The following is a 15716-nucleotide window of genomic DNA, read 5'->3' on the forward strand; positions in this document are numbered from 1 at the left end:
TCTCTCTCTCTGTCTCTCTGTCTCTCTGTCTCTCTCTCTCTCTCTGTCTCTGTCTCTGTCTCTCTCTCTCTCTCTCTCTCCTCTCTCTCTCTCTCTCTCTCTTCCTCTCTCTCTCTCTCTCTGTCTCTCTCTGTCTCTCTCTGTCTCTCTCTCTCTCTCTCTCTGTCTCTCTCTCTCTCTCTCTGTCTCTCTCTCTCTGTCTCTCTCTCTCTCTCTGTCTCTCTCTGTCTCTCTCTCTCTCTCTCTCTTCTCTCTCTCTCTCTCTCCTCTCTTTGTGTCTCTTGCTCCATCACTCTCTTTTGCTGTCTGTGTGTTTCCCTCTTTCTTTCTCTCTCTCTTAATCTTTCTCTCCTCCTCTCTGTCTCTCTCTCATTCCGTCCTGCTAGCTGTTGTGTTCTCTTCTGTGTGACAGCGTTGTTGAGAAAGGATGGATCCTGAAGAAAAGAGAAAAGTTTGGACGTGTGATTTTTCCCAGGTGAGGGAGGCGACCTCCAACGATCCCTGGGGTCCGTCCAGTTCCCAGATGGCCGACATCTCCGACCTGACCTACAACGTGGTGGCCTGCAACGAGATCATGACCATGCTGTGGAAACGCCTCAAAGATGACAAGAACTGGAGACACGTCCACAAGGTGAGGACAGGAGGAAGTAGAGGATGTAACCTTTGACCGCTGAACCCAAAGTGCTTCTCAAGGAGTTGAAAACATCCAATGGCGTTTTATCACTCATTCACTCATCACCATAGCAACTGCTGGCACATTGGTGGTTCACTTCCTGTCCAGTTCAGTCTGGGGGAGAGTACCTCTCCATCTCGCAACTGACTTATTTATTCTGGTCTTTGGCAGAGGTGAGTACTGCACCTGGTTAGAGATCAGGTTACTGGTATCACTGCTAGCCCATGTGGGGTTTAGCCCTCGTTAGCCCATGTGGGGTTTAGCCCTCGTTAGCCCATGTGGGGTTTAGCCCTCGTTAGCCCATGTGGGGTTTAGCCCTCGTTAGCCCATGTGGGTTTAGCCCTCGTTAGCCCATGTGGGGTTTAGCCCTCGTTAGCCCATGTGGGGTTTAGCCCTCGTTAGCCCATGTGGGGTTTAGCCCTCGTTAGCCCATGTGGGGTTTAGCCCTCGTTAGCCCATGTGGGGTTTAGCCCTCGTTAGCCCATGTGGGGTTTAGCCCTCGTTAGCCCATGTGGGGTTTAGCCCTCGTTAGCCCATGTGGGGTTTAGCCCTCGTTAGCCCACCTCTGTTGATGGCAGGGCTGCTGGCTCTGGCTTGCGTTTGAGTTCTGTTCTCGTCTGCTTCCTTTAACAGCTATATCAGTCCTGCTGGCATACTGTACGTTGGATATCACTTGTATTGACTATATGCTGTGGTCTTACATCGTCATGAATAATGCATTCATATTTTCTGCTGATTGGTGCAGGGAATCATGTTACTAATGCAGAGGATGTCTGTACCTCACAGATACAGGGACCTTGTCTAGTGTGAACTATCCAGGCTTGGTGTCTACAGTATGAACCAGGCAGAGGGGGTCATTATACTATTATCATCATTATACTATAGCTGTATTACTAGATTGGGTTCACTTTATTGGGCTATCCAGATATCATTATGCTATGAATAACAATATAAAGTACCTACCTACCTATAGATATGGATTCATTGATTGGTGGGTGGGTAGCCTAGTGATTCATTTGATTGGTGGGTGTGTAGCCTAGTGGTTCATTTGATTGGTGGGTGTGTAGCCTAGTGATTCATTTGATTGGTGGGTGTGTAGCCTAATGGTTCATTTGATTGGTGGGTGGGTAGCCTAGTGGTTCATTTGATTGGTGGGTGTGTAGCCTAGTGGTTGGAGCATCTGACCAGTGACTCACAGACAGGCCAGGCTCACTTGACAATCATTGCTTACCGCTGTGCCCTTGAGCAAGGCACTCAGCCCTAACACTCGCTCAAAAACATTGTAAATCGCTTTGCTTAAAAGAATCTGCTAAATAACCAGATGGGAAATGGGTTCATTTATGTAGTAGTTATAGCTCTGCTGAGTCTGGACCCTCCATGTTGTGTCTGTACTTACACCAGACTGGGTTGTGAGGTCATTAGGGTTGACTATGACTTCCATCTGTGTTGTTCCCTGTCAGTCGCTCACGCTGCTGGAGTCCCTGCTGAAGACGGGCTCGGACCGCGTGCTGCTCCAGATGAAGGAGAACATCTACATCGTCAAGGCGCTCACGGAGTTCCGCTTCGCTGACAAGGACGGAAAAGACATGGTGATCAAACCTCCCCCCTCTCCTCTCCCATCATGCTCACTGTTCACCTCCCCCCTCTCCCACCATGCTCCCTGTTCACCTCCCCCCTCTCCTCTCCCACCATGCTCCCTGTTCACCTCCCCCCTCTCCCATCATGCTCCCTGTTCACAGATCACCTCCCCCCTCTCCTCTCCCATCATGCTCCCTGTTCACCTCCCCCCTCTCCCATCATGCTCCCTGTTCACCTCCCCCCTCTCCCATCATGCTCCCTGTTCACCTCCCCCCTCTCCCACCGTGCTCCCTGTTCACCTCCCCCCTCTCCCACCGTGCTCCCTGTTCACCTCCCCCCTCTCCCATCATGCTCCCTGTTCACCTCCCCCCTCTCCTCTCCCATCATGCTCCCTGTTCACCTCCCCCCTCTCCCACCGTGCTCCCTGTTCACCTCCCCCCTCTCCCATCATGCTCCCTGTTCACCTCCCCCCTCTCCTCTCCCACCGTGCTCCCTGTTCACCTCCCCCCTCTCCCATCATGCTCCCTGTTCACCTCCCCCCTCTCCTCTCCCATCATGCTCCCTGTTCACCTCCCCCCTCTCCCACCATGCTCCCTGTTCACCTCCCCCCTCTCCCATCATGCTCCCTGTTCACCTCCCCCCTCTCCCATCATGCTCCCTGTTCACCTCCCCCCTCTCCCATCATGCTCCCTGTTCACCTCCCCCCTCTCCCATCATGCTCCCTGTTCACCTCCCCCCTCTCCCACCGTGCTCCCTGTTCACCTCCCCCCTCTCCCATCATGCTCCCTGTTCACCTCCCCCCTCTCCCATCATGCTCCCTGTTCACCTCCCCCCTCTCCCATCATGCTCCCTGTTCACCTCCCCCCTCTCCCATCATGCTCCCTGTTCACCTCCCCCCTCTCCCACCATGCTCCCTGTTCACCTCCCCCCTCTCCTCTCCCATCATGCTCCCTGTTCACCTCCCCCCTCTCCCATCATGCTCACTGTTCACAGCGTTTCCCAACGCTGGCGCCGTTTCTGTGCTGCTTTGTGGTTAGCGGTCCTAATGACGTGTGTGTGTGTGTGTGTGTGTGTGTGCGTGTGCGCGTGTGCGTGTGCGTGTGTGTGTGTGTGTGTGTGTGTGTGTGTGTGTGTGTGTGTGTGTGTGTGTGTGTAGGGTGTGAACGTGAGGGACAAGGCGAAGGTGGTGCTGCTTCTCATGGAGGATGACGACAGACTGAAGGAAGAGAGAGACTCTGCGCTCAAAACCAGAGAGAAGACGCTAAAGAGCGCCGCTGGTAAGAGACCCAACACAGCGTGTTCAGTATAGAGATGAGACCCAACACAGCGTGTTCAGTATAGAGATGAGACCCAACACAGCGTGTTCAGTATAGAGATGAGACCCAACACAGCGTGTTCAGTATAGAGATGAGACCCAACACAGCGTGTTCAGTATAGAGATGAGACCCAACACAGCGTGTTCAGTATAGAGATGAGACCCAACACAGCGTGTTCAGTATAGAGATGAGACCCAACACAGCGTGTTCAGTATAGAGATGAGACCCAACACAGCGTGTTCAGTATAGAGATGAGACCCAACACAGCGTGTTCAGTATAGAGATGAGACCCAACACAGCGTGTTCAGTATAGAGATGAGACCCAACACACAGCATTCTCCTGATCACATCCTGGTTTTATCCCTGACCCCTGCCCCCTGACCCCTGCCCCCCATCCTCGTTCTCCTGATCACATCCTGGTTTTATCCCTGACCCCTGACCCCTGCCCCCCAGCCTCGTCTAGCGACCCCATCCTGGACCCTAACTACAAGCCGGTGTACGTCCCGGGGTCGACTGGCCTGCCCTCGCTGGACAACATCCCGTCGGTCGCCGACCTCGCCGCCAGCTTCGCGGCCAAGAAGGAGGCGCAGCGGAAACAGGAGGCGGAGAAGAAGGAGGCAGAACGCAGGGTAGGAGAGGCTGCAGGGTAGGAGAGGCTGTGTAGAACGCAGGGTAGGAGAGGCTGTGTAGAACGCAGGGTAGGAGAGGCTGCAGGGTAGGAGAGGCTGTGTAGAACGCAGGGTAGGAGAGGCTGTGTAGAACGCAGGGTAGGAGAGGCTGTGTAGAACGCAGGGTAGGAGAGGCTGTGTAGAACGCAGGGTAGGAGAGGCTGTGTAGAACGCAGGGTAGGAGAGGCTGTGTAGAACGCAGGGTAGGAGAGGCTGTGTGGAACGCAGGGTAGGAGAGGCTGTGTAGAACGCAGGGTAGGAGAGGCTGTGGAACGCAGGGTAGGAGAGGCTGTGTAGAACGCAGGGTAGGAGAGGCTGTGTAGAACGCAGGGTAGGAGAGGCTGTGTAGAACGCAGGGTAGGAGAGGCTGTGTGGAACGCAGGGTAGGAGAGGCTGTGGAACGCAGGGTAGGAGAGGCTGTGTGGAACGCAGGGTAGGAGAGGCTGCTGTGGAACGCAGGGTAGGAGAGGCTGTGTAGAACGCAGGGTAGGAGAGGCTGTGTAGAACGCAGGGTAGGAGAGGCCGCTGTAGAACGCAGGGTAGGAGAGGCTGTGTAGAACGCAGGGTAGGAGAGGCTGTGTAGAACGCAGGGTAGGAGAGGCTGTGTGGAACGCAGGGTAGGAGAGGCTGTGTAGAACGCAGGGTAGGAGAGGCTGCTGTAGACGGAGAGCTACGTACCCTCGAGGGCGGGCAGACTCCCCCCCGCTCGCTCGCTCAGTTTGACGGTAGCCAGTGTGTGTGTGTGTGTGTGTGTGTGGTATCATGGGTGTGTGTCTGTTGGTGTGTGGTATTATGAGTGTGTGTGTGTGTTGGTTTGTGGTATCATGAGTGTGTGTGTGTTGGTTTGTGGTATCATGAGTGTGTGTGTGTGTGTGTGTTATCATGAGTGTGTGTGTGTGTGTGTGTTATCATGAGTGTGTGTGTGTTGGTGTGTGGTATTATGAGTGTGTGTGTGTTGGTGTGTGGTATCATGTGTGTGTGTGTGTGTGTGTTGGTGTGTGGTATCATGTGTGTGTGTGGTATCGTGTGTGTGTGTGTGTGTGTTGGTGTGTGGTATCATGAGTGTGTGTGTGTGTGTGTGTGTGTGTGGTATCATGAGTGTGTGTGTGTGTGTGTTGGTGTGTGGTATCATGGGTGTGTGTGTGTGTGTGTTGGTGTGTGGTATCATGGGTGTGTGTGTGTGTGTGTTGGTGTGTGGTATCATGAGTGTGTGTGTGTGTGTGTGTGTGTGTGTTGGTGTGTGGTATCATGGGTGTGTGTTGGTGTGTGGTATCATGGGTGTGTGTGTGTGTGTGTGTGTGTGTGTGTGTGTGTGTGTGTGTGTGTGTGTGTGTGTGTGTGTGTTGGTGTGTGGTATCATGAGTGTGTGTGTGTGTGTGTTGGTGTGTGGTATCATGGGTGTGTGTGTGTGTGTGTGTGTGTGTGTGTGATCCTCTCGTAGGACAAGCTGACGGAGGACGAGCTGCGTTGGGAGGACGCGGCGAAGGAGGAGAAGCCCCCGGTGGGCGGGGCCTGGGGAGGGGCGCCCGAGGAGGACCACGCAGAGAGCAAAGACCTGTGGGGAGCTCCGACCAAACGACCCGCCGAGGGTTCCGATCCATGGGGGGCGCCGTCCAAAACACCGTCTGAGGACGCGTGGGGGGCGCCGTCCAACGGCAAAACCGATGGTCCAGATCCGTTTGCGGCACCGGCGGGCGACTCGGATCCATTTGCTGCTCCGAAAGATGGTTCGGATCCCTTTTCAGCACCGAAAGATGGTTCGTATCCCTTTTCAGCACCGAAAGATGGTTCGGATCCCTTTTCAGCACCGAAGGATGGTTCAGATCCCTTTTCGGCACCCAAAGATGACCCGTTCTCTGCACCCACACCGAAGGATGGTTCAGATCCCTTTTCGGCACCCAAAGATGATCCGTTCTCCGCACCGGCACCAAAAGACAATTCGGATCCCTTCTCAACCCCGAAAGATGATCCCTTCTCTGCACCCGCACCGAAAGACGCTTCGGACCCCTTTTCTTCACCGGAGGATGATCTGTTCGCTGCTCCGCCCAGCCCGCCTAAAGACGCCACTGACCCTTTCGCGGCCCCGCCCAGTCCTTCGACAGACGACGCGTGGGGTGAGCCGACCGACGCCCCCGTCACCTCCAGCCCCTGGGGGGCTCCTCCTGGACCTCTGTCGGAGAAGAAGGCAGACCCCTGGGGAGGTGATGACGCGCCCACCGCCACCTCGCCCTCCGCTGACCCGTTTGGAGATGGATCCAGGCCAGACGACGACCCCTGGGGAGCTCCAGGTGAGAGAGAGAGAGAGAGAGAGAGAGAGAGGGAGAGAGAGGGGAAGGGAGGGAGAGAAAGAGATTGAGAGAGAGAGAGAGGGGGAGGGAGAGAGACTTGTCTTGATGGTTGTTGTTATTTGTAGTGGGCTATTCTCTTCACTGTACCCAGAGCAGTCATCACTCATGATGTCAGGAAGGAAGGATGCATTTTCCTGGACCAGGGCCCGTCTTCCTCTAGCTCCACCCCCAGGGCCTGTCTTCCTCTAGCTCCACCCCCAGGGCCTGTCTTCACCTGTCTTCCTCTAGCTCCACCCCCAGGGCCTGTCTTCCTCTAGCTCCACCCCCAGGGCCTGTCTTCCTCTAGCTCCACCCCCAGGGCCTGTCTTCCTCTAGCTCCACCCCCAGGGCCCGTCTTCACCTGTCTGCTGTCTTCCTCTAGCTCCACCCCCAGGGCCCGTCTCACCTGTCTGCTGTCTTCCTCTAGCTCCAGCTCCAGCCAACAGTGATGATGCTTGGGGCCCAGCAGCGCCCCCTGCTGACTCGGCCTCATCTGATGACCCCTGGGGAGACGGAGGGACCACCAACGCAAATGCTGCAGCCTCCGACCCATGGGGGGCTCCTAGTAATGGCACAGGTAGGTGTGTGTGTACGTGTGCTCTGGTGTGTGTGTGAGCGTGTGTGTGTGTGTGTGTGTGTGTGTGTGTGTGTGTGTGTGTGTGTGAGTGTGCGCTAGCCCTGTAGGTGCTTGTGAGTGCTCTGGTGTGTGTGTGAGCGCGCGCTAGCCCTGTAGGTGTGTGTGTGTGTGTGTGTGTCAGGGTGCCCGCGCACATTAAATAGCATTAAAAAGTATGGAATTTACAAATATGAAATAATGCCTTAAAAAGACTTGAAAAGGTATTGAATTTTGGTGACATTCTTGAAAATTGTGCTCGGATTGAAAATTGTGCTCGGAAACACTTTTTCCAAATAATGTCCGTTATTAATTAGGCCTACCGGTATTATTATTAACATTGTAAGCGTCGTAATTACTATCATTATTAATAATATAGCGTGGCGGAACCAATGCGAAGCTTGCATGCCCGGGGGAAACAAATCAAGTCGACACGGAGAAGCACGACGCGCGAAAACTACGGCTAAAAACAAAAACAAGTTTGCGTTTCTGGGCTAGCTAGCTAGCTACTACGTTAGTAGACGTGAAGTTAACGGAAAGTAGTAGCTATGGGGAAATGCAAGTTCAACGAGACATGGATGGACAAAGTAGCTTATCGAATGTGGCTGAAACCAGTGGTAGACCATATTTTTGAGGCGTATTGCACCTTGTGCAAAAAGCGTATCCAGCTAGGAACCATGGGACAGGGAGCATTAGACCAGCTAGGAACCATGGGACAGGGAGCATTAGACCAGCTAGGAACCATGGGACAGGGAGCATTAGATCCAGCTAGGAACCATGGGACAGGGAGCATTAGACCAGCTAGGAACCATGGGACAGGGAGCATTAGATCCAGCTAGGAACCATGGGACAGGGAGCATTAGACCAGCTAGGAACCATGGGACAGGGAGCATTAGACCAGCTAGGAACCATGGGACAGGGAGCATTAGATCCAGCTAGGAACCATGGGACAGGGAGCATTAGACCAGCTAGGAACCATGGGACAGGGAGCATTAGACCAGCTAGGAACCATGGGACAGGGAGCATTAGACCAGCTAGGAACCATGGGACAGGGAGCATTAGATCCAGCTAGGAACCATGGGACAGGGAGCATTAGATCCAGCTAGGAACCATGGGACAGGGAGCATTAGACCAGCTAGGAACCATGGGACAGGGAGCATTAGACCAGCTAGGAACCATGGGACAGGGAGCATTAGATCCAGCTAGGAACCATGGGACAGGGAGCATTAGACCAGCTAGGAACCATGGGACAGGGAGCATTAGATCCAGCTAGGAACCATGGGACAGGGAGCATTAGACCAGCTAGGAACCATGGGACAGGGAGCATTAGATCCAGCTAGGAACCATGGGACAGGGAGCATTAGACCAGCTAGGAACCATGGGACAGGGAGCATTAGACCAGCTAGGAACCATGGGACAGGGAGCATTAGACCAGCTAGGAACCATGGGACAGGGAGCATTAGATTCCCATGCGAAGTCAACAAAACACTGTGACTCAGTTAGAGCCAAGGAAAAAAAACCTTCAGTGGCTACCACTTTCACACTAGCTAACGTTACCCAGCTACCGGTAGGCAATGCACCCGAAACAGCTGCAGCTGAGGCTAATGCTAGTCAGCGTGCTTTACCGGTAGTTCCTACAACTGCACGACCTAACGTTGTCGTTGATCGGGCTGTGAAATTAGGCCGTGATAGGTATTAATTTTTGGGATTAATGGTCTTGAAAAGGTATTAAAAAGTCTTGAATTTAACTTGAAGAAACCTGGGGGCACCCTGGTGTGTGAGAGCGCGCTAGCCCTGTAGGTGCTTGTGAAGCTCTGGTGTCTGAAATAAATGACACTGCTGCGTGATATTCAAGTACGATCGCATGACATCCGGCCGTCTGTATTTATCTGTGCCGTGTTCTTCTCCCCTAGACTAGACGTACGGTAGCAGACTAGATGTACAGTAGCAGACTAGACGTACGGTAGCAGTCTAGACGTACGGTAGCAGACTAGACGTACGGTAGCAGTCTAGACGTACGGTAGCAGTCTAGACGTACGGTAGCAGACTAGACGTACGGTAGCAGACTAGACGTACGGTAGCAGTCTAGACGTACGGTAGCAGTCTAGACGTACGGTAGCAGACTAGACGTACGGTAGCAGTCTAGACGTACGGTAGCAGACTAGACGTACGGTAGCAGACTAGACGTACGGTAGCAGTCTAGACGTACGGTAGCAGTCTAGACGTACGGTAGCAGACTAGACGTACGGTAGCAGACCAGACGTACGGTAGCAGACTAGACGTACGGTAGCAGACTACACGTACGGTAGCAGACTAGACGTACGGTAGCAGACCAGACGTACGGTAGCAGACTAGACGTACAGTAGCCGATGTGTCGCGTTTGTCCCCTAGGTAACGGAGCAGTGCGGGAGGAGGAGCCTAAAAGCCCGGAGTCGTTCCTGGTGGACATGGACTCTCTCCTCTCCTCCAACCCCCAACAGCCCCCGCTCAACCCCCTCGCCTCGCAGAAACCCCCCGAGGGTAAGGAGGGCTAGAGGACCAGAGAGAGAGAGACCGAGAGAGAGAGACGCTGAGAGAGACAGAGAGAGCGTAGAGAGAGTATCTATATGAGAAGTATATTATCCGTTCATTTAATGCAGTGCTTGTGATTGTGTCTCGCCCCCCCTCCTAGTGGGTATCTGTGTGTGTGTGTGTGTGTGTGTGTGTGTGTGTGTGTGTGTGTGTGTGTGTGTGTGTGTGTGTGTGTGTGTGTGTGTGTGTGTGTGTGTGTGTGTGTGTGTGTGTGTGTGTGTGAGGGCATTAGTAACTGTAACCGTATATATAAACTATAGAGTCTAGATGTCAGAAGTGTAACCCTCTCATCCCTCTCTCTGTTCTAAACTCTCTCTGTCTGGGAATGCTGTGTCATCCCTCGTTCCCCTCCTCCCTCCTCCTCCCTCCCCCCCCCCCCCCCCCACACACTCCTCCTCCCCTCCCCCCCCCCCCCACACACACACTCCTCTGCTCGATTCTGTTGCTCTCCTTGATTTTCCCAGGCGCTTTTCAAGGCCCAGGCTTGGCTGGCTACGTGGGCCGACCCAGCTCCGTTACAGGGGTGTTCCCTACCACGGCCCCCTCCCTACCCTCCAGTCCTTTCAGTTACACCCCTATGTCCTATGGTATGCCCCGCCCCGGTTTTGGACCGCCCAATCCCGCGCTCGGGTCTCCCTTCTCCCAGCTTGGACCCCGCCCCCTTGGAATGCCCCAAACAGGCCTCACTATGCCCCCGATGAGACCTCAGCCCTATTTGGGAGCCGGGATGGTACAGCCCAGTCCTTTAGGGGGGATTCCTCAGGCTGGATTCTTGGGAGCTACCATTCCTCCAGAAGGAGGGGGGGGCCCTGCGCGGGCACCCCTGGTGTGGGGCCCAGGGTTGGGTGAGTCCACTCAGAGGAGCAACAACTCTTTGCTGATGTGAGAGACTGTCCAGCCTGCATAGCTCTGCTCCAATATCTACGCCTGTCAATCCAATATCACGTCCGCTTTGTTATAAATGTTTGCAACAACATGTAAGAAGAAGGAAAAAAAAAGAGATGAGAGAGTGAGTGTTTATTAATTTTACTGGAAAATAATGACTAATTTCAGTTGGTTAAGTTGATTTTCAGGTTTATTTTATTTTATTTCTTTCAAAAAGCAAGATGCTTCATAGTGGGCCACGGGGCAGTGGGGGGATGTTGTACAGTAGCTAGTTTAGAGAGTTGATGTACAGTAGCTAGTTTAGAGAGTTGATGTACAGTAGCTAGTTTAGAGAGTTGATGTGATTCTGTCCTGTTTGAGACACACAGACCAGGATCGACCAATCGGCTCCATGTCAAGGAGCAGGTGGGAGGGGCTGGGAAGACCAGATAGCAGTATGCCAGGACATGTGTGTGTGTGTGTGTGTGTGTGTATTTATGTGTGCCTCTGTGTGTGTGTGTGTGTGTATGTGTGTGCGCGTGAGCTTGCGTGTGTCTGTTTTGTGTATATAATGGAAGTATTATTACAGTATGAAGAACCAGAACAGAATGGTACCCTTGACAGTACAGTACTACTAGTGCTACTATTTATTATTAATTTATTACTTGATTATGAGTTTGTTTCTATATTCATGTGATGTATTTATTCAGTGTTGCACAGACAGGGAGAGAGTTGATGTCTTGGTTAATCACAAGTCAAACTTCACCAACATGGTCCTCAAATCCTGACAACGTTTACAACATCATTATCATTTGTGACTTATTTATTCATCATTTATTCAAACATAATCTTTTATTTAAATCATATTGACAGTTTAACTATTATGACATCACCCAACAACCAACGGTGGCTTTATCGACCTTTTTTTCTATTTTGTAAACATCATCATCTGTTCTCATGTCTTCTTATCTTTAGGGCACAGACACATGACAGTGCACAGATGAGAGATGACATTGACATACAGTATGGCTTTACATGCGTGCTGTGTGTGTGTGTGTGTGTGTGTGTGTGTGTGTGTGTGTGTGTGTGTGTGTGTGTGTGTGTGTGTGTGTGTGTGTGTGTGTGTGTGTGTGTGTGTGAGAGAGAGTTCTCTCTCTCTCTCTCTCTCTCACAATCTGAGTGGAAGGTCTTTAACGTTCTATCATCCATTCCTCCATCTGCTGTGTAGTTGTTAGTATTGTGATGTTCTGTTCTGTATTCCTGCATTCTTTCATAACTCTCCAACACTCGGCAGAGAGAGGTACAGTTAACCTGAGAACTGAACTGAAAGACACTCAAATTTAAATTATCTGACTTATACTAAATATGGAACACTAGAATATTATTGGTTATCATAGATCTATGGTTTTAATTTTGTATGAAATAAAGATGATTTATTTTATGGTGTAAAAGTTAAGGCTGTATTGTGAACTGTGACATTACACATTTCAGAAATAAAAGAACTGAGACAAGCTGACCCTAGTGTGCTCCTTCCTGATAGAGGGAACCTGCAGCTCGCTGCCACTAGGGGGCAGAGGTTCACACTCAGCCAGCATGGCCGGGTTAGGAATGTTATTACTCCTCACAGCCAGTAGTAATCCAGGGTATTGGGAGGAACCACCAGGGTTAATACTGTGCTTATCTCTCAGGGGGTGACCCTGGGGGGGGGGGGGGGTCATGGGGCGGGTGACTCATCATCCTGGTCATCATCGGGATTCCCCCCCGAGGGAGAAAGAGAGAGAGGGATGGATTCCCCCCCGAGGGAGAAAGAGAGAGGGGGATGGATTGATGGGTTCCCCCTGAGGGAGAAAGAGAGAGAGAGAGGGATGGATTGATGGATTCCCCCTGAGGGAGAAAGAGAGAGAGGGATGGATTGATGGATTCCCCCCTGAGGGAGAAAGAGAGAGATGGATGGATTCCCCCTGAGGGAGAAAGAGAGAGAGAGATGGATTGATGGACTAGACTCCTCTCCTGTTCATTGAAGCGTACTGTCGCTCGGTCATGACCCAGTAATGACTGACTGGTCAATTCAACAAGTAACCTTTATGTTATCTTTATGATGCCTTCCAATATGGCTCCATCACCATTCAGACAAAGAACAGACACCCTGGATGGAGGATTAACAGAGTACATAAGGGGCTCATTCTACTCTATTATTGTACTCTACTGTAGTCTGCTGTACTCTACTGTGCTCTATTCTATGTGTGTGTTCTGATCTGGTCAGACGTTACATTAATAAAGTACATAATAATATGACACACCAGGCAGCGATGCAGGTTCATATCCCTGGAATATCATTACAGTCATCAACATGGAGGCATGGGTGTGGCTGAGAGCAGAGAAGGCTATTAGACAGGTAGAGAGAGAGGGAGGGAGAGAGGGAGAGAGAAAGAGGGAGGGAGAGAGAAAGAGGGAGGGAGGGAGAGAGAGAGAGGGAGGGAGAGAGAAAGAGGGAGGGGGAGAGAAAGAGGGAGGGAGAGAGAGAGAGGGAGGGAGAGAGAAAGAGGGAGGGAGAGAGAAAGAGGGAGGGAGAGAGAAAGAGGGAGGGAGGGAGAGAGAAAGAGGGAGGGAGAGAGAAAGAGGGAGGGAGAGAGAGAGGGAGGGAGAGAGGGAGGGAGAGAGAAAGAGGGAGGGAGGGAGAGAGAGAGAGAAAGAATAGGAGAGATAGTGATGGGGTGGGCAGAATGAGTAGAAGTAACAGATGGACTTGTGAGGATTAAGGAATCCTCACAATCAGGAATCTGAGCTGGTGACAAACTCGCCCCTGAAAGAAGAGAGAAAGGAGAGAAGGAGAAGGAGGGAGGAGCAGAGGAGAAAGGAGAGAAGGAGCCAGAGGGAGGAGCAGAGGAGAAGGTGCCTGACTGAGGAAGGACCGGTAGGAACCTTCTGGAAAGGTCCATGTCCCTGAGAGACACATTTGGTGAGTGGACTCTTCAATTTCTATCATTTCTGTTCCTCTGCATAACAGACAGCTGTGAAACGATCGTCTCTGATGGATGATGGATCGGCATGGAGACGGCGGATGAGGATCAAAGAGATTAGTGTCTCGTTCACCGTGGAGAGAGAGCAGCGCAGCTAGCCTGAGTTGATACTGTGTGGATGATGGTCGTCTCAGCTGTGGGTGTGAGAGGAACTATAGTAAAGTGACCTTGTAGGGGAGACGCACCACAGGGGGTCAGTGAGCGTTTATCAGCAACTCTGATAGAGGATGGATGAGGCCCATTTCTCTCTGATAGAGGATGGATGAGGCCCATTTCTCTCTGTATGTATGTCAGTAGTTGTGTGTAAGGAGCGGACGGACCTGGGTCAAACACACCACTGGACCACGTCCCAGAAGCTAACCCTAACCCTACCCCTAACCCTACCCCTAACCCCTAAACCCTAACCCCTAACCCCTAACCCCTAACCCCTAACCCCTAACCCTAACCCTAACTGTGAGGCCAATCAAACGCACCTCAGTCTAGTGAGGAGTCAGGGTATAACTGATAGGGTATATCAGGGTATAACTACCTGGGAAAGGAGTGAGGAGTCAGGGTTTAACTACCTGGGAAAGGAGAGAGGAGTCAGGGTATAACTACCTGGGAAAGGAGAGAGGAGTCAGGGTTTAACTACCTGGGAAAGGAGTGAGGAGTCAGGGTATAACTACCTGGGAAAGGAGTGAGGAGTCAGGGTTTAACTACCTGGGAAAGGAGTGAGGAGTCAGGGTATAACTACCTGGGAAAGGAGTGAGGAGTCAGGGTATAACTACCTGGGAAAAGAATGTGAGGAGTCAGGGTATAACTACCTGGGAAAGGAGTGAGGAGTCAGGGTATAACTACCTGGGAAAGGAGTGAGGAGTCAGGGTATAACTACCTGGGAAAGGAGTGAGGAGTCAGGGTATAACTACCTGGGAAAGGAGTGAGGAGTCAGGGTATAACTACCTGGGAAAGGAGTCCTGGTTTCCCACTGAAGGGAATAATAAGTCGTGGTTCAGCCAGAATGGGGTCTGGAGATGGGAAGAGATCATTACTGATGCCTTATGGGAGTTTATTGCAATATATTTACAGGGATGTTCTAATAAAATGAACATAGAATATTTGACCCCTCTATTGTTCATGTTCTATTGTCTTAGGGTACTTTATCAATTAACGATGTAATAGTTCGGATTCGTGGAGGATTCTGGGAAAACACTTCTTGGGTTGAGATACTTCCGTCTGTTCTTCCATGGAAGGAGCTGAATGAAACACAAACATGGTGATATTTCCTGGTTGGAAAGTCAAGATATAGATATGTTAGTTACTCCATGGATGATGATGATGATGATGGTGATGATGATGAGGGTGATGATGATGATGATGGTGGTGATGATGAAGATGATGATGATGATGATGATGATGGTGGTGATGATGATGATGGTGATGATGATGATGATGATGATGATGGTGGTGGTGGTGGTGGTGGTGATGAAAATAATAATGAGGAGGAGGAGGAGGAGGAGGAGGAGAAGGAGGAGGAGGAGGAGGAGGATGTGGAGGAGGAGGAGGAGGAGGAGGAGGAGGAGGAGGAGGAGGACAGTGATCTCTCCTCAAAACTAATTGAGATTCTGTATGTTTGCTCCAGGTGCATGCTGGGCCAGACGACCAGGACGGGTTTAAGATCATTCACCTCCTCCCAGAGATTAGCACAGATTAACAGGGATTGAGGGGAAGATCAAAAGATTGGACTCACCATTACTTCAGCGTCTCAATCTGCCCGAGGAGGGGTCGTTAGGGGCAGAAGAGCGGAGACCGGGAGGATTAGTTGCGTAAACATGCTGTGAGATTTAAGCGTTTGTTTCGCAGGACCACCGGGTATCAGAGGCTGCTTGACCACATGACAGACTGAGCCGCTACCCTCGCCACGCCCGAGCCGCTACCCTCGCCACGCCCGCACACACGGGACCGGGACCGCCATACGACTGGGACCAGGACCGCCATACGACCGCACACACGGGACGGGACCGCCATACGACTGGGACCAGGACCGCCATACGACCGGACGCACGGGACGACCGGACACACGGGACCGCCATACGGTCATGGGGGAGGA

At 51.9% G+C, this 15716-nt stretch overlaps 1 protein-coding gene across 1 annotated transcript in view; it reads left to right on the forward strand.

Annotated features, from left to right (window-relative positions):
- Positions 1-9709, forward strand: part of LOC311322951 (uncharacterized protein) — a gene marked incomplete at its 3' end in the record, with an annotated part of 14903 nt that extends 5194 nt beyond the window's left edge. The window contains exons 6-12 of the mRNA XM_084455068.1: positions 476-631; positions 2134-2262; positions 3408-3528; positions 4021-4196; positions 5677-6523; positions 6990-7139; positions 9567-9709. Coding sequence (XP_084311194.1) covers positions 476-631; positions 2134-2262; positions 3408-3528; positions 4021-4196; positions 5677-6523; positions 6990-7139; positions 9567-9709 — 1722 coding nt within the window. The remainder of the gene's footprint in view (positions 1-475; positions 632-2133; positions 2263-3407; positions 3529-4020; positions 4197-5676; positions 6524-6989; positions 7140-9566) is intronic.
- Positions 9710-15716: the final 6007 nt, after the last annotated feature.

Source organism: Borostomias antarcticus (assembly GCF_949987555.1).
Source record: "Borostomias antarcticus genome assembly, chromosome: 21".
Taxonomy (NCBI): domain Eukaryota; kingdom Metazoa; phylum Chordata; class Actinopteri; order Stomiiformes; family Stomiidae; genus Borostomias; species Borostomias antarcticus.